General features: G+C 42.3%; 1 protein-coding gene and 1 long non-coding RNA gene across 2 annotated transcripts; one reads left to right on the top strand and one right to left on the bottom strand.

Annotated features, from left to right (window-relative positions):
- Positions 1–277: 277 nt before the first annotated feature.
- Positions 278–7,254, bottom strand: msl2b (MSL complex subunit 2b). The gene is made up of 3 exons (XM_013139759.4): positions 5,792–7,254; positions 1,769–3,126; positions 278–1,666 (listed from the first exon to the last, which is right to left on the bottom strand). Exons 1-3 carry the CDS (start codon positions 5,997–5,999, stop codon positions 1,355–1,357), a joined length of 1,878 nt encoding a protein of 625 aa, XP_012995213.3. The 5' UTR covers positions 6,000–7,254; the 3' UTR covers positions 278–1,354.
- Positions 7,255–15,330: 8,076 nt separating this feature from the next.
- LOC117593647 lies at positions 15,331–17,478 on the top strand. The gene is made up of 4 exons (XR_004575101.1): positions 15,331–15,692; positions 15,988–16,108; positions 17,085–17,163; positions 17,274–17,478. It is a non-coding gene; the product is annotated as an uncharacterized LOC117593647 (long non-coding RNA).
- Positions 17,479–20,758: the final 3,280 nt, after the last annotated feature.

Raw genomic sequence — 20,758 nt, 5'->3', positions numbered from 1 at the left:
TTGCAGATGGACTGGTGATATACCACAACACCTTGTGCCTTATTGCTTAACTACAGCAGTGGTTTTCAACTGGCAGTTTTCTGATAAAAAAAATAAATGACCAGGTAGAAATTTTACAAATGAAAAATGATCCAGTGGAGTTTTTCTTGATTCCCAGCACATGCAACATTGTGTGTGTGCTTATTAGCAGGAACATTTAACAGACTGCAAAAACATTCTTCTGGAGGAATATGAGCATTATATATTTTTTGGGGGATTACAATGAAAGTCTTGGGGATGTTGTTCCCTTGTTTAATATAATTGCAACACTAAGAACCAATATAGCAAAAGTTAGCATTAAAATAAAAACACAGCAAAAAAAAAAAGAAGTTTGCATTTACACAAAAAATTGCTAAGTGAATACCGGGTGACAACTAAAAAACCTGATTCGATTAGTGTTTTGAGGGAAAACCAGTTGAGAACCACCGTAATGTGAAGAACCTTGTGCAAAGTACATTTTCATCTTAATGGTCTATAAATAGCCTGATATGGTTAAGAGAAACACACAACAAGTTAGGTTTTGATTTTCTTTTTTGTGGAAATATGTTACACTTATATTACAGATTTTTAAATGCCCCGAGGGAAAACAAAACGACAATTGGAGACAGCAGAAACTAGCACTAACAGGACAGCGACATCATTTTAGACAGACAACCGCCCACACCGGATCTGATAGGCTGACAGCTGGAGTGGGCGTGGCCCACCGCTACCTAGGTTAGGTGACGTCCAATAAATACTGCAAATGTTTGTTTGTTAATGTAACTTATAAAATGTATCATCATAAAACATCCTCTTAAATGGAATTTGATAAGTTTTGTGTACAAAAACAAAAGTTTATAAATTACAGCCGGCCTACTGATGTCCACCTGCGGCTGGCTCAAGCCAATGGGCATCGGGCCAGTCTCAAACAACGCCGTATTCCAATCTAGCAGACCGAGGCCGTGGCCAAAAGTTGTGAACAGACCATGGAATAGGGTGCCATTTGGGACACTTATCTCTGAACCAATCCTCCCTCTGACACACAGGACCCCATAGCAGGCAAATACATCACTGATAGTACAAAACAAAACTTCTAATTCCCCCCACCCCCACCCCCCCACCCCCAAAATGAAATCTCTGAACATACAGTAACGATATCCCTCTCCGTCATCGGTACGTAAGACCAAAAAGCACGTTCCGGGCGCTGGATGGAGTGTTTGTGTCTCTTAGTCACTCCTCGTCCTGCCCGTCACAGTAGCTGCCTTATTCTTAACCCTGCCCTCCAGATCCTCTCGGCACAGCCCATTGGTCAATAAGGTCCAAGTATGGCATGTCTTCAACATTCGAACCCCATGTCCAGCGTATCGTCAAACCCCCTGTCCTCATGTCCCGCCCCAACCCCGGACAGAAACGACACCCCCGTCACCCCCGACGCTCCCGTCGCTGTGGCTATAAGCTGGTTCCCGTGCGGGGTGTTGCTGGTTGCCGGGCTGCGCAGGGCCGCAGCCGTGATGGAGGTGAGGTTGATGCCGAGGGTGAGGCGAGTCTGTTCTAGAGCCTTCTCCGGTACCGCGAACGCCTCCAGCTTCTTCTCCCCATTTGCCATGTAGGAGTTCTGGCAGCCACGGCAGATACAGTCCAGACATGCCTTGGGGAGGAACACGTCACAATTTTATTATTTACAACCAACTCGAACCACATGCGGATACAGGGTTTCAGGCGAAGCCGGGATAAATCGAGGGTAACTCACCTTGCGGTTGGAGTAGCAGGGACAACGCTGCCCCCTGCAGGTGAGAACAGACGGGTTCTGAGTGGCTCTGCCACACTTACAGCCCTTTTTCTCCACTGGTTTTTTGTACAGAGGCTTTGAGGGGCTGGGCGGGTGGGACAGAGGATGGGCGTGGCCATGGGGGGGCAGGCGGTCACGGGGCTGGGCGCGGGGCTTCGGGGTTCCCTGCCTGACCTTGGCGTAGGCCTTTTTGGGGCCCCCGTGGTGCTCCAGGGTCTTCTTGAGGCCCTTGGACACCAGCAGAGTCTTGCTAATCTTGGGAGGCCCCCCGTTGGGTACGGGCGCCAGATGAGGGGGGGTGATGGCGGAGGGGAGTTTGGGCTCCCGTTTGACCGTGGCTCCGGGGTTGGTGAGGTGCGGGGGGTTGGTGGGACCTGGAGGGGGGCCCCGGAGGATGCTGGCTATGGGGAGGGGCTGCACTTTCTCACTGTCGCTCTCCGAACGTGAACGCTTGCGATGGCAGCGAGGGGGGAGGCGTGACAGAGCAGGGGCGGGCTGGGGGGGAGGCGGGGGATGTCTAGGGATGTTATCCGGGGGAAGTGAGGGCGTGAGGTGAGGGGAGTCGGGGGTGGGAGGGCAGTATGATCCATTGTGGGGGGGTACAGGGGGACAGTCCAGCTGGGGCTGGTGGTCCGGCTGTTCAGGGTCAGGTTCGGGCTCCAGGGTCCTAAGAACCTCCTCCACGCTCAACAACAACGGACCTCCGCCATCTTTATTAAGCTCCTCCCCAAACGTGCTGATGTCACAAAGTCCTGCCTCCCCACCGCCTACCACTCCAACACACACGGGAAGGTCGTCTGCCAAGTTCTCCTGCTTTAGAACACCCCCGCCCGTTGCTAAGGTGACAGGTGGCGGCACTTCCTGATTGGCCAGGCCGTTACAGTCATGTAGCCCGTTAACCGCACCCACAGGGCTAAGTCCCGCCTCCTGTCTCTCCTCTGCAACAGGAACCTCATCGAGTCTGAGGTCAGACGTCGAGGGGGCAGCGGGCGGTGACTGGCTCGCAGAGTCCGCAGTGTCCTCCCCTTCCTGCTCGCTTTCGGCCAACGACAAGCCCTCGTTAAGGATGGCAAGGAGGTCAGGCGAATCGCTAGCCGCGCTGGCAATGTGCGGGGCGAGAGGTGACTGGGCGATGTAGAGGCAGAGCTGTCTGTAGCAATGGACCAATAAGGAGAGCTGTCTGTTCTCCTGGAAGCGGGAGTAGTCCTTACACCAGGAGCAGGACGGCTTGAGTAGCATCCTCTGGCCTTTACATCCCAGACAAACATAGTGCTGACACTGGGAGTTAGTGGGCGCTATGGGGTCCTGCAGTAGGTTACCTGGAGACAGAATAATCATGATTAGACCTTTATGGCAACCACTGGCTTTTTTTTTTAATAAGCTTGCTTCTCCGGTTTCAATGCTTCTCCTCCTAATTTCATGGTATCCAATTTATCTGCACAAACTTGTGTCATGGCACCAACGCCCAACAGGCTCAGAAGACCAACGACACCCCAAAACATCACACGCCGAGCCATTCAACTTCTCATCCCACTTCTTTGCTCTACCACCAAGTGAGCTGAATCAACAAGTCACAGGGAAACACTAATTCCACTGTCCAGAGAGAATGACCTGTTGGTTCCACCCTCCCCTTGCCAGGACACTGAAGTTCCCCAAAGGAACCGGTTCACAACGGCTGTGATGTGAGGCATGGAACCCGGGTCACAACGGCTGTGATGTGAGGCATGGAACCCGGGTCACAACGGCTGTGATGTGAGGCATGGAACCCGGGTCACAACGGCTGTGATGTGAGGCATGGAACCGGCATGTGAAATGCTTTCATTAAAATTGCTCCTCTGCTCTGAATATCAAGCTGTAACGCAACGGGCAAAAATAAAGTCTCTGTTTTTAAAATGAACCACTTCGACACCTGAAGTTTATAAGTGCAACGGCGAGAATAAAGATTGTGACACATTGTGATAATGTGTATGTCCATATATAGTTCGCACAATATCATGATCTGTGGCTCTTGATTTACATATCTGCACAAAAAGTGTTTTTTTACTTCAAAACTTGGTTCTCCACCTTTTTAAATAGCGAAAGCATTTCTTTTTTTAAAGCACTTTTACATTCATGACTGATCTTTTTCCCTTCACAGATCTCCAATTCCTCAAAACCAGACAAACAGTGAGCAATGTTTGAAACACTGAATCACAATATCACTACATTGAATCGCATTACATAATATACTGAATGTATGTATGTATGTATTGTGGCGTTGGAAAGTATTAAAATCTGGTTAATATCAACATGTTTCGGTGTTCTTGACAACACTTATAATTGATTACATTTAAACATTGTGCCATCAATCCACACACAATACCCGATAACAACAAAGTAAAAACATCTTCTTAGACTTTTTTTGTCAATTTATTGAAAATGAAAAACTTAAATCTCATTAATTCAGACCCTTTGCCAAATTGAACTCAGATGCATCAAGTGTCCTTTGATCATCCATGATTTGAGACAACCTGTGGCAAATTCAACTGATTGGACATGAATACAAGGCGCAACATTTTCTAAAAATGTTAATTTGCCTTGTCATTATAGAGTACTGTGTATAGATTGATATAAAATAAATCTATAAGAATAATGCGGAGAAAGGGTCTAAATTCCTTCCAAAGCCACTCTATACAGAATCTGGAAAATATGAATACATATTGTACCAAAACATGAGGTTCCTGGCAATTCCCAGACCAAGTTTATATTCTATTAAATGTTTATTCAATAATTGATAAAGGCAATTTCAAAACAGGCAGCTGAAGACTGATTGCATCTGCAAGGCTTGATGACAGCTGTGCTTTGAAAGTGGCTTCCTTAGCAACAGCAGTTGTTAGGGATGGCAGCTGGGGGGCGGGGGGGGGGCGGGGGGGGTCTGACTGCAGATGGAGGAAGGCGGATGAAGAGTGTTCCATTTATAAACGATAACAAACACGCCTTGATACAGAGTAGAATGCAAAATCTACTTGTCACAAACGTGCCGGCCGTTGCTGTTCTGACTTAACATGACTGAACTAAGTAAAAACAAAAAACAACCGTTATTACAAAAAAAGTTAACTTCAAAGCTCTTAAAGTTCCGTATATTCTCTAAACAGAAGCGCAGGTGTTCATAAAAATAATAAAAAGCAGGAATCCCCCGATAGAAGTGTTAATTTTGCGAGCGGTGACTAACGTTGTGCAATATTCTCCGTTCACAAAAAGCCTATTTAGATAAACTAAACAACTTTAAGCTACAAGCTTTTGGGGTAACGCCGTGTTTGGAGTCAAAGGGTCGCGTTACCCTCCTCGGCTACAACATTTTTCACTACCAAACGGTTTTGTTGTGTCGACTATACGTTGTACTAAGCTCGTGCAGCAGTTCCGCTCAGTTCCAATGGAGCTCAAGATGCATATTAAAGAAAGGGCACGCACACAACACAACCCCCGCCCACTCCCCTCCACACACGAATGCAGCGTGCAGAACCATAGATGCTGGCTGAATTAATACATATTTTACAAACACTCCCCCTGTTCTGCCTGAGCAAACACATGCACCTGTCCGGCAGGGATTCAGTTACAAGTGGGGGTGGAGCGAAGAAAGCTAGCTAGTTGGATTAGGTTAACATGAAATACTCTAGCTAGCGCGGTGGCTATGATGACTGTTGAAATGTTGCAAATCAATGCACAGCATTCACATTTTAGTCAATCGATCCTGTCAAATTAGCATGTCTAGAATGGTTCGCTATATGCGTGCGGCTATTAAATAAATGTATATGGATCACGAAGACAGATAGCGAAGCCATACAGCTCCACGCTATCGGCTAGTAGGAGCTAGCTAACGTTAGCTGCTCCGACATGGTAATGGGGGTGTGTCATGGCGGGGATACAGATATGCTAGCTATAGCAGATAGCTAGTTACTCATAGAAGAAGCGATGTCGTTGAAATAATAATACATGTACACTTACCGCACACAAGGCAGGACAGCGACTGGCGGAAAAACGGGAGCAGCTTATAAAGCTCTGCCAGGGCCCGGGGTTCGCGAGGGTCGCACTGCAGCACCGAACGACACGCGGACACGTACAGAGTGGTCGCATTCACCGGGTTCATCTCAGCAGCCAAAAGACAGAAACATCCAGTCCGAGAAATAAAAAACACAAACGAACAAAAACACATGCACAGGTGCTCTGGTGAAAGTCCAGTAGCACCCGTTAAACGGAGAAGGGGCTTGCGACTCCCGTCTTGCCCGTTCTATTACTGTCCAAAGAAGGCGGGGGGCAGGCGAGCTGTGTCGAGGGCATAGATGAGGTGATGTACTAACAGTGCTAGTTAGCTAGCTTAACTTGACAGCCAAAATAGTGCCAGTACGATTCTACGCACCAAATAGGCAAATTTATTTGTGATATAAATCACAGTTTCAAACATACAAATGTGAAGTCTATGTTCGTGGCAACACGAGTATAACATCATAATCACAACCAATCCATCTTTAACGCTTTCCCCTTTTCCACGGCACGAAATATGCCCATATGATCATCATGACATAAAGATATAACTGTAAATCCGTGCATACACAAAAATAAAATCAGGAGAAAAACTTGATTCAAAATGAAAATAATTCATCCACGCCCGTTCACTTGTCTTCCACGCGATCCGTGTTACGAGCAGCACTCACTGGGTGAGTTATGATTCAACAACAATACAGTCTCTTGGTGTGGTGGCGCTCTTTCTCTAACTCCGGCCTCCAATTATCCACTGCTAGGCAATGTAGTCACCGTCGTACCAAATTCAAATAGGGCTGTTTCTCTTATTCGTGTAAGCTCCCCGTTTCCACGTTCCTTACTTGCATTTTCCTCCAATTGTTTAATTACAGCTGGACCCTCTACCTCTGGCCTGCATATTCAGGGCACGTCCGCACCGACACCTAAAGAACACCACGGATTCTGTTATTGTCCACGGTTCATGGCGGCTACGCTGCGAAAACAAAACAGGCCGCCTCGGCTCCCGCTAGCGTACTTAGCGAACGCCAGATAGTAACTAATGAGAGGGTAGACTGTAAGAGGTACTGGTTAGTGGAGAGTGAAAATATATTGTGTTATTCTTTGTTTATGTAGCAAAAATAAGCACTCGTGAAAGCTGAGAATATTTACACCGGCCGCGCAAACTTGCAAGATATCAGGAACAAAAATAGGCCGCTTTTCCTCTTTTTGGAATTAGTCCCTCGTTTTTTACCCTCTCTCCGTCTGGCGATGAGCAAAAAAACAGTCTGTACGACAAAATCGAAGTCCTCTTTCGTTGATCCTAAAAGAACAACACTCCTGGTTTGACTGATTATTGGAGTAATATTATAATAGATTTATGTTTGTGTAGCCTAGTGCTATCGCTAGCCGCGGAGATTCTTCTCTCCTCCCTGCAGTCAATCAAACAGGGGGGGCGCTGTTAATCACATCTCGCGAGAACATAATTTATCTGGTTCCCTTGGTTACATAAGTGTTCTCTCTGCGCTCTCGCGTAATGTTATCTTTTTTTATATAGGGATTGGAAATGTTGGCTCCATGTCCTGCATGTAACAAACTCTACTGCATGCAAAGCACAGGCCACGATGGTTCTGGATACGGTCCCTCGACCTCTCCAACACACACACACACTAAGCTTCTCACCTCAATTAGGCTTCTTCATCAGTGTCTTTAACCATCTAGTATTTTTTTTCATGATTTGCCAAAATCTAGTGCATTTGTCCCTTTCTTGGTCTACTTCTGCAGTATTATTACACCTACCAAAATCCGGGATATGTGTAGACTTACTGAGCAAATAAACGTGATTCTGGTATATTGGCTATAAGGGTATGTCTCCGACCTAAAAATGTTAGAGGACAAACTGATTAAACACAAAGACCACATTTTTACTTCATCTGGTTTTTCGACAGTTCCTCTCTGTTCACTCTATCCATCTAGTGATTCACCCACCAACACAGTGGCGAGTTGACGTCTGCCAAGAATGTCAGCGCGAGATCAGCTGCCCATTTGTATAGACTTGAGGTACATGAAGGATGGTCGAATTACGTGACTAATTTTTACGTTGTTACAAAGTAACTGATATTACAGGCACACGGAATCCCACTCAGCTAAGGACTTTGAAACGTTGGAAACCCATTGAATAGATATTGAAAATAACCTTTTAAATTATTTTACTCCGTGGGATGCCAGCAAATATTTGCTAATAAATGTAGTTATTTGTTGTTTACACATGTCCATCGCCATGTTGACTAGAATGGTAGGCCTTCCACCGGATCTTGTTTCCTCTCATTTGCCTTACATTGCTAGTGTTTACATTGTTGGAGCAGTATTTCAATAGCTTGACAATAGTCAGTCATCTGGAAAGATATCAATAGCTACTAAACAGGAATACCTCTCAAGCATAGGCAGTCCAGAAAGCTAGACACAATCCCAACCAATTATGATTTGGGTAAGTCCCTCCCAGACAGGGACATCTTTATTTCATAGCAATGAACAAATAACATTCACAACTGGTGTATAGTATAATGGGGATTATAATACGAACAAAAAAGGGTATTACAGAGACAGAATTATACAAATGATATCAATTCATAATTTAAACATAAATTAATATTTTCTTTATGGCTTTTACATTTATAGAATCTTCGATTGTAAAAATATAGTGCTCAAGGTGCTTCTGAAATACTGAAAAGATGGGCTTGTGGCAGTTAAATCTGCACTGGTAAAGTTAATACTTGGCTAAAAGAAGTAATAAATGCATTATAAAGGCTGCTCCATTGTTGCAGGTATTGCTATCAGTTAAACCAAGATAGACATACTTTACATCCATATTGAATTCTTTAACTAACTTGGTACTATTCAAATTAGAAAAATCTATCCAAAATACTTTGGAATAAATACAATCCCAAAACACATGATTTACAGTTTCATCTCCCTAGTTTGCTTGTTGAAGGATAACACTTGTGAATAAACTTATATGATACTTCAAATATCTTATTAGATAATAAGAATTTCTTATATAAAATCCATGTTTTCTCCCAGATAATGTCATCATAGGTGCTGTTCCATACTGATATTACAGCAGGTTTTGAGATCGAATTCCTTAACAAGACAGATTGTATCTTCTGATTACTAGTAGTACAGTTATTCAGTGAACAACCATCATCAGTGTGTATATCCGTTGTGTCAAAAGATGGTATTACACTAATTTTCATCTTGGACCTGTTCTTAACAGTACCATAACACCTGTAACGAGGACGCGTGTGGAGGACATGCGCCCTCCCCCCCGACGTGGTATTCGGCGCGCGTCATCGCCGGCCTTCTAGCCACGCCGCTCCTCCTCCCACGGCACTGTCATGTCTTGTTATTGCACACACCTGGTGTCCATTCCCTCATTAGGTTGCCTATATTAGTTCCTGTGTTTCTGGGTGTCTTTGTGTGGTATTGTTCTATGTCTTTCTATTGTGGAGAGAGGCACGTTTGTTTGAGCGTTTGTGTGCCATGTTATAGCGTGCCTTTGAGTTTGATTAATTTAAGAATACAGTTTTGTTATCACCTCCCTGCGTTTGGCTCGAAGTTTTTCTACACACTCCACTACACCTGCATCGTGACAACACCACTGGGGATTGCATCAAAGCCAACGTGTTACAGTTACAGAGTTACAGTTAAGTTATACTTCTTAAGAAATGTAGAAAAAGCAAATTAAAATCCATTCCCATTGATTCATTGATTAACTAATAGAATGTTGTTGTCAACCCATCTTTGTATGAATAATGATTAATTTTGTATCAGACGTCTTTGTTGTTCCAAATAAAGTATTTATGGAGCGAGAAATTATGTTTGTACATTATATTCCAGCAAGATAATATTTGTTTATAAAAAATTTAAATAACTTGAGATAAACCATCAGCTTTTGATAATAACAATCTCCCAAAGATGAAAAGGCCAATTTGTAACCAAGAATACAATTTATGCTGCATTTTGGGAATAAGTGGATTGAAGTTACTTTCAGTTCTTCAGACCTCATCCTTTTTAATAGCAATTCCAAGATATTTCACCTCAGTTTTTATAGGAATATTACGAATTGAAGATTTGACTGTAAACATATAGGTAGTTATTCGCATTTCTGAACATTCTAGCATAAATCAGAGTCAATTCAAAAGTCCTTCATTATCTTAATAACAATTGGAACTTGATCCATATTCTTTAAGAAGAGTACAGTGTCATCAGCTTATTGACTAATAGCAATAGTCTTCTCTTCTTTTGAAACCCTCTAAGTCAGAGTTTTTTATGTAATTAGATAGAAGTTGCATTGCAACTTAGAAGAGAAATAAATACGGGGAAATTGAGCATCCTTGACATGTACCTCAATGTCAAACCTTTGGGTTGTTCCATATTGCAGCTTATTTGAAGAGTTGCTATTCTTATAAAGGGTTGTAGAAGCAGTTGTGAAATTTGGGCCAAAACCAAATACCTCAACAGCTTTAAACATGAAGGAATGCTCTATTGCATTGAAAGCCTTGTAAAAGTTAAAAAAAGAAGAAGAAGATAGCCATCTGTTTTGAAAAGGTCAGAGTAATCTAATGTATCAAGTACCAATCTTACATTATTGTAGATATGTCTTCCTTTCATGAAGCCAGATTGTGTCTCATCAATTATACAGTGGGTATAGAAAAGAATCACCCCCCTTTAAAATAATCACATTTTGTTGCTTTGCAGCTTGAAATGAAAACGGACAAAAACAATTTTGTTTTATTCAGCTGTATTTACAACTTATAACATCCAAGTGAAAGATATAATACAACATTAAATTAAAAAGCAGAATCACTGAGTTGGAAAAAGAATCACCCCCTCCTAAAAATGACTTGTAAACCCAACCAGGTGTAGTTAATCACCTTTTCAATAGCACACAAAGCCAATTGACTTTCAACTGTGATCAGCTGCGGTCATTTTGATTAGCTCAGCATGAAACAAGCTTTTCCTGAAGCATTTCAGTCCTTGGTAGTGCAACTGAAGAAAACAATCAACTATGGGTGGCAAGGCATTGTCAAAAGATCTCCGGGATAAAGTTGTGGACAGGAGATGGATAGTCAGGAGATGGATACAAAAAAATGTCAAAGGCTTTATCAGTGCCTAGAAGCACAGTGAAGTCTATTATTAAGAAGTCGGATGTATTTGGTACAACACAGACCCTCCCTGGGTCAGGACGTTGCTCCAGGAAGAAACTGGTCAGAGAGGCTACCAAGAGGCCTACAGCAACTCTGAAGCAGTTGCAGGAATTCATTACAAAGAATGGTCATTGTGTGCATGTGACAATAATATCACAAATGTGGCTTGTATGGGAGGGTAGCAAGAAAAAAGCCACTCCTCAAGTAAGGCCACATACAGTCACGACTGATCTCATTTCAAACTTCACAAAGAATAAATTGTTTTGGGGGGTGAGACAGCCCCCAGCAACCCGGCGAGTGGCATGCCAAAGACAATCATTCAGTTAAGACTTAATGTCAGTTTCCAAATTGTACCATATTACAAGAACGTAACATTACTGAATTAATTTCGTATGTTTTTTTCCCCCCACTTTTTCTTTCTGCCATATATAAGGTAAATATTGCTCATTCTCTTTAGATGTACTCTTGAAGTTGAAAAAGCTTTGGATGAGTGTTAGCATGGGCAAGAGAGTTTCCTTCCTCCATACATATGGCACCAGTCCCCGGGTGGGGCTTTTACACTCATCAGGGGAGAAACGATGCAGTGTTATAATGGACACAAATCTAGTAGCATGTGACTCTTTCTACACCGCAGCCCCGTCCAATCAGTAGGAAAAAGTGACCTCATGGTCGATTCAGATTGACTAATACACAAATGAAGGAACATGCCGTTTCTGCACAGACACAAAAGTATCTGTTCTGTAAATGCAACAGGAAAGGGTGTTTGTATTGGCTTGTCCCTGTCAATGTGTGTGTGTGGGTGTATGTGTGTGTGTGTTTGTACAACTATATGGAGCTATAATGGTATGTCCTATGAATAACCCTGCTGCCAGTTTAAAAACGGACCTCCTCAGTTATTAATAGTCAGATTGGCCAATGGCAGATATGAGTAGCTGAGATTCTATCCCATACAATTCTCAGCTCCCAGCAAGCTAATGACTCCTTAGTTAAATATGGTAGACACATCCAACTGTTAAAATGTTTTATATTTCCGTACACAATGGAACTGAAAACATTTATTTCAACTGTTCTTCATTTACCTGATATTTATTCAGCAATTACTAGAATATTGTAGCTGTGTATAACATAGTTGCCTAAAAAACTATTTTAAATGTCATGCTGTGTTTCTTGGGCTTAGGCACTGTTTTAGGTCATGTTTGTTTTAGGAACTGAATGTAACTTTGTCACATTCAAATATCTGTTTAGAAAGAAACTGGATTCATCCCAGACACCTGGTTTGACAAGGCCGCAGTAGTTGATGTTGTCGATGTGTGCAAGAGGAGGCTGATAAATTCCAAAGCGTTAACATTAGCATTGGATTTACCGCTAACATTAGCATTGGATTTACCGCTAACATTAGCATTGGATTTACCGCTAACATTAGCATTGGATTTACCGCTAACATTAGCATTGGATTTACCGCTAACATTAGCATTGGATTTACCGCTAACATTAGCATTGGATTTAGCACAGAAGGAAGGTCATGCAGGTCTTGACACTATACCCGATGTATCATGGACATGGACATGATTCGGGTTGGAGGTACCCTACTGTTAAAAAGTTTGGGGTCAAAATATGTTTGGGTTTAAAATTTCTGTCCATTAAAATAACATAGAATTGATCAGAAATACAGTGTAGACATTGTTAGTGTTGTAAATGACATTTGTAGCTGGAGGCGGCTGATTTTCAATGGAATATGTACATAGACGTACAGAGACCCATTATCAGCAACCATCACTCCTGTGTTCCAATGTCATGTTGTGTTTGCTAATCCAAATAAATAATTTAAAAAGGCTAATTGAGCATTAGAAAACCATTTGCGATTATGTCAGCACTGCTGAAAACGGTTGTGCTGATTAAAGAAGAAATACAACCTTTCGTTTTTAGTTCAGTATATTCAGCATCAGTGTTTGTGGGTTCAGTTACAGGCTAAAAATGACCAGAAACAAAGAACGTTTTTCTAAAACTAGTCAGCCTATTCTTGTTTGGAGAAATGAAGGCTATTCCATTTGGGAAATTGCGAAGAAATGGAAGATCTCACACCACAATGTGTACTTTTCCCTTCACAGAACAGCACAAACTGTCTCTAACCAGAATAGAAAGAGCAGTGGGAGGCCCCAGTGCACAACTGAGCAAGAGGACAAATACAGTGGGGAGAACAAGTATTTGATACACTGCCGATTTCGCAGGTTTTCCTACTTACAAAGCATGTAGAGTTCTGTAATTTTTATCATAATAGGTACACTTCAACTGTGAGAGACGGAAACTAAAACAAAAATCCAGAAAATCACATTGTATGATTTTTTTATAATTAATTTGCATTTTATTGAATGAAATACGTATTTGATCACCTACCAACCAGTAAGAATTCCGGCTCTCACAGACCTGTTACTTTTTCTTTAAGAAGCCCTCCTGTTCTCCACTCATTACCTGTATTAACTGCACCTGTTTGAACTTGTTACCTGTATAAAAGACACCTGTCCACACACTCAATCAAACAGCCTCCAACCTCTCCACAATGGCCAAGAACAGAGAGCTGTGTAAGGACATCAGGGATAAAATTGTAGACCTGCACAAGGCTGGGATGGGCTACAGGACAATAGGCAAGCAGCTTGGTGAGAAGGCAACAACTGTTGGCGCAATTAACCGAAAATGGAAGAAGTTCAAGATGACGGTCAATCTCCCTCAGTCTGGGGCTCCATGCCAGATCTCACCTTGTGGGGCATCAATGATCATGAGGAAGGTGAGGGATCAGCCCACAACTACACGGCAGGACCTGGTCAATGACCTGAAGAGAGCTGGGACCACAGTCTCAAAGAAAACCATTAGTAACACATTATGCCGTCATGGATTAAAATCCTGCAGCGCATGCAAGGTCCCCCTGCTCAAGCCAGCGCATGTCCCGGCCCGTCTGAAGTGTGCCAATGACCATCTGGATGATCCAGAGGAGGAATGGGAGAAGGTCATGTGGTCTGATAAGACAAAAATAAAGCTTTTTGGTCTAAACTCCACTCACCATGTTTGGAGGAAGAAGAAGGATGAGTACAACCCCAAGAACACCATCCCAACCATGAAGCATGGAGGTGGAAACATCATTCTTTGGGGATGCTTTTCTGCAAAGGGGACAGGACGACTCCATCGTATTGAGGGGAGGATGGATGTGGCCATGTATCGCAAGATCTTGGCCAACAACCTCCTTCCCTCAGTAAGAGCATTGAAGACGGGTCGGGCTGGGTCTTCCATCATGACAACGACCCGAAACACACAGCCAGGGCAACTAAGAAGTGGCTCCGTAAGAAGCATCTCAAGGTCCTGGAGTGACCTAGCCAGTCTCCAGACCTGAATCCAATAGAAAATCTTTGGAGGGAGCTGAAAGTCCGTATTGCCCAGCGACAGCCCCAAAACCTGAAGGATCTGGAGAAGGTCTGTATGGAGGAGTGGGCCAAAATCCCTGCTGCAGTGTGTGCAAACCTGATCAAGAACTACAGGAAACGTATGATCTCTGTAATTGCAAACAAAGGTTTCTGTACCAAATATTAAGTTCTGCTTTTCTGATGTATCAGAAATGCAATACAATGCTAATTAATTACTTAAATATCATACAATGTGATTTTCAGAATTTTTTTATTGTAGATTCAGTCACTCACAGTTGAAGAGTACATATAATAAAAATTACAGACCTCTACATGCTTTGTAAGTGGGAAAACCTGCAAAATCGGCAGTGTATCAAATACGTGTACTCCCCACTGTACATCAGTGTCTAGTTTGAGATACAGATGCCTCACAGGTGCTGAACTTGCAGCTTCGTTAAATAGTGCCTGCAAAGCACCAGTCTCAACATCAACAGTGAAGAGGCAACTCTGGGATGCTTTCCTTCTAGGCAGAGTTTTTCCTCTGTCCAGTGTCTTTGTCCTTTTGCCCATCTTAATCTTTTATTTTTATTGGCCTGTCTGACATATGTCTTTTTCTTTGCAACTTTGCCTAGCAGGAGTGATGGTTGCCGTTAATGTGCCTTGGTAGCCTATGTAGATATTCTACAGAAGATCTCCCGTTTGCAGCTACAACAGTCATTTACAACATTAACAATATCTACACTGTATTTCTGATCAAGTTTATGGTATTTTAAAAAAACAAGGACATTTCTAAGTGACCCCAAACTTCTGAACGGTAGTGTACGTTGTCCTGAGAAGCCCTTCTTATGAGTGTGGGTCCTTTCACCCTACCAACCCCCTCCCACAAAATACAGACATGACGAAATGAGCTACATAATTAATTACCCAGACCCACCATCCGACAGTCCTGTGCACACGTGTGTGTGCGCTCACACGTGTGTTTTGTGTGTCAGTGACTCAGAGTGACAGAGTGTTTCCAAGTTCCTAAGAAAGACCATGCAGGATGATTGATATCTCTACTTCTGTTTTCTGATGCAGTATAAAAGGACCCAGTCTACCCGTGTCCACATCGGAAACAAGAAATCAGCAAGTCAGCCCCAACTGGTAACTGTTATCCACAGGTGTCCCAGTACCACAGAGTTGGCGTTACAGAGCGAGACAGCCGCTATCTGAAGATGAGTGTGTTTTTCTTTGTCGGACAGGCGCTGCGCCTGAGTGTGCTAACCGTGATCATCCTCTCGTTGACGCTGGAAGGTACGTTCGCGTGCGGTCTTGCGTTGATGGCGTGTAAACCTTAGTGTCCACTGCTGAGTAGGCATGTGTGTGTGTGTGTGTGTGTGTGTGTGTGTGTGTGTGTGTGTGAGTGTGTACGGTGTGTGTGTGTATGGTGTGTGCGGTGTGGTCATACAGATTGCATGTTTGCTACGGTTTTCTATGCTGCGGAGCACGTTCGTTTGCATGTATTTTGCATGTACTGTACTCTGAGTGTGTAGTGTTGTGAAATACTGCATGTCTATTGTGTGTGTGTGTGTGTGTGTGTGTGTTGCAGCTTGTTCCCAGGAAATTGTGCCTCATGGTTGCTGTTTGAAGACATCCTATAAGCGTCCACAAAAACCAATCACAAGCTGTATTATCCAGGAAGTCGGTTTATGTAGGATCCCTGCATACATGTAAGAACAATTTACACGTTTTCTCTCATCTTCTTGCCCTTCTCTGTTCCTTTCATTTTCTTCAACTCTCTCTGTTCGTATGCCTATCTCAATCTCTCTCTCTCTCTCTCTCTCTTTCTCTCTCTCTCTCTCTCTCTCTCTCTTTCTCTCTCTCTCTCTAGGTTTATCTAAAACTAGTTTCCTCACCTCTTGTCCTTTGAAAAAGTTCGAAGGTAATTTGTAAAAAGATTATTACAGAACATGAAATGGGCCTTGCCTCATTTGATTGCTGATACAAAGGGATGTGGTAGATTTAAAAACTCTTCCACCGATGAATGGACAAAAGTATGTTTGTAAAAGGAGGGGAAGGTGGCCTAGTAAATATGTTGTGACTGTCTAACTATTCCTAATCCCTTCTCTTAAAGATTGTTTCAAGTGAATCACTTTTATGCAACACAGAGAAATGCATATGGGGTTTTTTGCTTTAGAGAAAACTATGTTTTTTCATTGCAAATGTTAAACAGTTTTAGATGCCACAATGCCCTAAATAATTATACCGCCTTCAGGTCTAATTGTGTTTTTAAATTAACTGATATTCTTGATTAAAAAAAAAAGATAAAACATTTCACCTGCATTTCAAGTGGCTCTCATTATTTATGCATACCAAATTAAGAAAGAGAACAAAATGTAACATTAGTTATTTATTTGTTTATGTTAATATTGATTGTAGATAATATGGTCCAATCACAAGATGGGGTTGCTATTAACTGATTGGACAAGTAGATTTGCTAAACTAATCAGTCATTGAAAAGATCCAAATAATTTTAATAATATAAACTGAATAATTCAGGGATTCACAGAGGAGAGAGGATTAAGAACAAAATTATTGATCTTTGAAAGTATCTAAGCAATGTCATTCAAGGATTCACGTTAAGGATTAGGGCTGAACTTTCAGCCAATAAGAAAATGCTCACTAAGTCTCTCTGTACTTCCTCAGTTTCATCAATGGGGGGCAACAGTCCTGCATCAACCCCAAAGCAAAATTCATTACAAAGGTGATACAGTCACTGAAAAAGGTCAGTCAGTATTTACACACTACATTATTAACAATACACCATGAAGCCCACAACCTTCATAACCAATCCTTAATGTGTCCACCTCTGTTTGTCTGTCTCTCCACACACAGAATGGAACTACATGTATCCCGCTGTTACGTACAAGGTCAATATCGTAGTCCGGCATCATCATCGGCATCATCAGAACTCTTTTGTATTTCTAGTTAATGTTACTAAATATTTAAAACTGTTGTCAACTAGTGATATTTATTTATTGTGATACTCATTTAAATTATCAATTCATAATGGCGTTTTGAATGCATTTGTATTTATATATATCCCTGTCTTCTTTATTTATTTTGTGATAATAAAGGTATTTTTGGTATGAAACCTTATTTTTTTTTCTAAGCTCAAAGTACTTTCCAATTACACAATTAAAGAACAGGTGAACTGTTTCAGGATCTCCAAAATGACATGAACTTACAGCCACTGTAGAGAGGTCAAAGGTTGTGAATGTCCATCATGTCACTGTGCGTTGGTTGTGGTTACGTCACTGCCTAGGAAGCTCCAGGCACTTTTCAATGCTCCGTTCTTAACCAACACTGCTAGAAGACTTAGACCAACTCTCTGTACCTAGTAACCAGGGACCCAAAGCTAACGTTAGCAAGGCTAAGACTCACATCAAACCCTGAATTAGCTGTTTTTGGGACAGTTAATTAAATTCTTCATATTTTTATTTGGAACGTCATTCTCTATTGGGCATTCGTGCGGAGCTGCTTTCTGACCGGGGAGTAATAACAAAATGCTGTCCTTGTTTTTTTATTGAAAAAATCCTATCTAGTGCAGCAAATTGTAACCAGTTTGTCAAACTACAGTAGCTATCTGGTTAAAACATTGCCACCCTGCAACAAAAACAAGGAGCACAGAAATGAATGGACAAATCTAAAAGAGACCATCAAAATAGGAGTAGCAGTTAAGTAATGGCTGATCATGACTGAGTAGGTTATTACAGTTTTTCTCCATTGGTTTGGCTCATTTCTTGAAACCGAAATTACATTCTCAAAACAACATGGACAAACCTCCAAACCACTTGGCAATTGTTCACAACATAATTGAATTTCTCATTCATTTCATCAAATTGCAAATGTCTAAGTACATGTCTCAATGTCTCAGTACATCTTTGCAAATGATTACAGTTTTTTTGGATTGCTTAAGCACGATTTTCAAAACAGAGCCCGTGTTTTCAAAACACTACACACAATAAGCACAACCACACACCTACTTAGCAAAACACTACAGATCCTTTGCATAATTAAACACTCTTGTAAAAACTATACACTTCTGTTTAAAAACCACACTTTGTTACCATATGAAACACACACGTTTCACATTACTATACTCTGTTTGCACGAGTTACACTCTGCTGTGATAAACCTAAAACACTTTTAGCACTTCTACTTCCCTATGATTCGAGTAGGCTACCATCAACAAAGTACAAATATAATGTGAATACACCAAACACTACACAAGACCAATGTTGCAGACTGAAGAAACTCATTTATTTCTCAACACGCCCAAAATGTTGACATGGAGATTCATAATACTGTAACAAAATGTCACTTTACATATTGTACTGTAAGTTTACTGTAAAAAAAAAAACTAAAACAAAAAAAACTAGACATTGTCTCTTCGCCTAGCTGGATCTGGCCAGAGAATTTCATCAACATCGCAGGCAATGTTGTCATTAGCAAGACACCTTGGAAAGAAACGTCTTGAATGACGAATCCATCCTTGCATTGCTGCTACCTCCATCTGGTCACAGGCCTCCTCCATGGCTTGGATGAGGGGTACCTCAGCCTGGAGACGGAGATCATATACCTTCCACTGCCATGCCGAAATACAATACCTATTTTCCAGTCGAAATGTTCTTATCACACTTGCCACTGTGTATGGGCTTAGATTTGTCTGTACAGTCCAGCCTCACTCAGCGTCGGGTCGTGGTGGACAACGTGGTCAACCAGTGTTGCGCGGATCTCATTTGTCAGATTCGGTCCTCTTTGAGCACCTTCTTGTCTTCCTCTTCCTCTACCTCCAGCATGACCTCCATCTCTTCCTCTTCCTCTGTTGATTCCTCTTCCTCCCCTTCCTCCTCCTCCTTGTCCTCCTTGTCATCCTTGTTCTCCTCCTCCTCATCGTCGTCTTACTCTTTCTCTGACTCTTTCCATTGTGCTTGAAGACAGATGAACTCACCTGCTGCTTTTTATAGTGCTTATTCACCTGATTGGTGTGTTGACTGTGTTGAACCAATTGGTTGGACGGTGTGGTAATTTGACAGTCAGTGCTTTGGTATTGCAAGGAAGTGACTTCATGATAGATGTTTGTGTGTAATGTATGTTAAGTGTGTTTAGTGTTTTGCAAATCACTGTGTGTAGAGTTTTGCAACAAGTGTGAAGTTGACAATGTGCTTATAGTTGTGCAAATATGGGCTGATGTTTTGCTTCTTGAGTGTAAGGTTTTGCTAATAGTGTACTTCTTTTAATTTTAGTGTGTAAGCAATCCAAAAAAACTGTAAGTACAGGTACCCTACATTTAGCACAATTTCCAAGTGAATAGATCTTGTTGATCTCAACTGATTGTTGATTCTCAGTCTAATAGATGTTCGATCCAAAACGTGTCAGCGTCATTTCATTGTACAATACTCTGTTCTATTGTCAAAATTAATCAAGAACATAATATCATGAATACCATATATGAATCCCTTGGAACATTTGATACATTTCTTACAACAATTGACAGTCAGGTGAATGTCCCAGGCCAGCGAGGGGGCAATATAACTATGTGTGCTGCCATATCTGAGAATGGTGTGGCCACTCACATCCCCAGTCTTGGCCCATACAATACACAGAAGCTCCTCATCTTGTTGGACCGCCTTCACTTTGATTTGATCCCTGAAAATGAGAGAGGTCTCGTAGGGCCTCACCCACCACAATATGTCATCATATGGGACAATGTGAATTTCCACCGTGGGCCGCTCATCAGGGCCTGGTTCACTACTCATCCAAGGATGGTCATGGTGTTCCTACCACCTTACTCTCCTTTCCTCAATCCTATTGAGGAGTATTTCTCTGCTTGGAGGTGGAGAGTGTACAGGACAATAGGCAAGTAGCTTGGTGAGAAGGCAACAACTGTTGGCGCAATTAACCGAAAATGGAAGAAGTTCAAAATGACGGTCAATCTTCCTCGGTCTGGGGCTCCATGCAAGATCTCACCTCGTCGGGCATCAATGATCATGAGGAAGGTGAGGGATCAGCCCACAACTACACGGCAGGATCTGGTCAATGACCTGAAGAGAGCTGGGACCACAGTCTCAAAGAAAACCATTAGTAACACATTATGCCGTCATGGATTAAAATCCTGCAGCGCACGCAAGGTCCCCCTGCTCAAGCCAGCGCATGTCCAGGCCCGTCTGAAGTTTGCCAGTGACCATCTGGATGATCCAGAGGAGGAATGGGAGAAGGTCATGTGGTCTGATGAGACAAAAATAGAGCTTTTTGGTCTAAACTCCACACGTCGTGTTTGGAGGAAGAAGAAGGATGAGTACAACCCCAAGAACACC

This window comes from Esox lucius, chromosome 21 (assembly GCF_011004845.1).
Source record: "Esox lucius isolate fEsoLuc1 chromosome 21, fEsoLuc1.pri, whole genome shotgun sequence".
In the NCBI taxonomy this organism is placed as follows: domain Eukaryota; kingdom Metazoa; phylum Chordata; class Actinopteri; order Esociformes; family Esocidae; genus Esox; species Esox lucius.
Note: the sequence above shows the minus strand (reverse complement) of the source record. Positions and strands in the feature narration are given on the sequence as shown.

Excerpts from the sequence above, each read along its gene's own strand:
- msl2b (XM_013139759.4), bottom strand. The coding sequence starts at position 5,999 with ATGTGTTTTTGTTCGTTTGTGTTTTTTATTTCTCGGACTGGATGTTTC. Across the intron at positions 3,127-5,791 it reads GCTGTCCTGCCTTGTGTGCG|GTAACCTACTGCAGGACCCC; the intron begins GTAAGTGTACAT and ends TTCTGTCTCCAG. Across the intron at positions 1,667-1,768 it reads CCTGCTACTCCAACCGCAAG|GCATGTCTGGACTGTATCTG; the intron begins GTGAGTTACCCT and ends TTCCTCCCCAAG.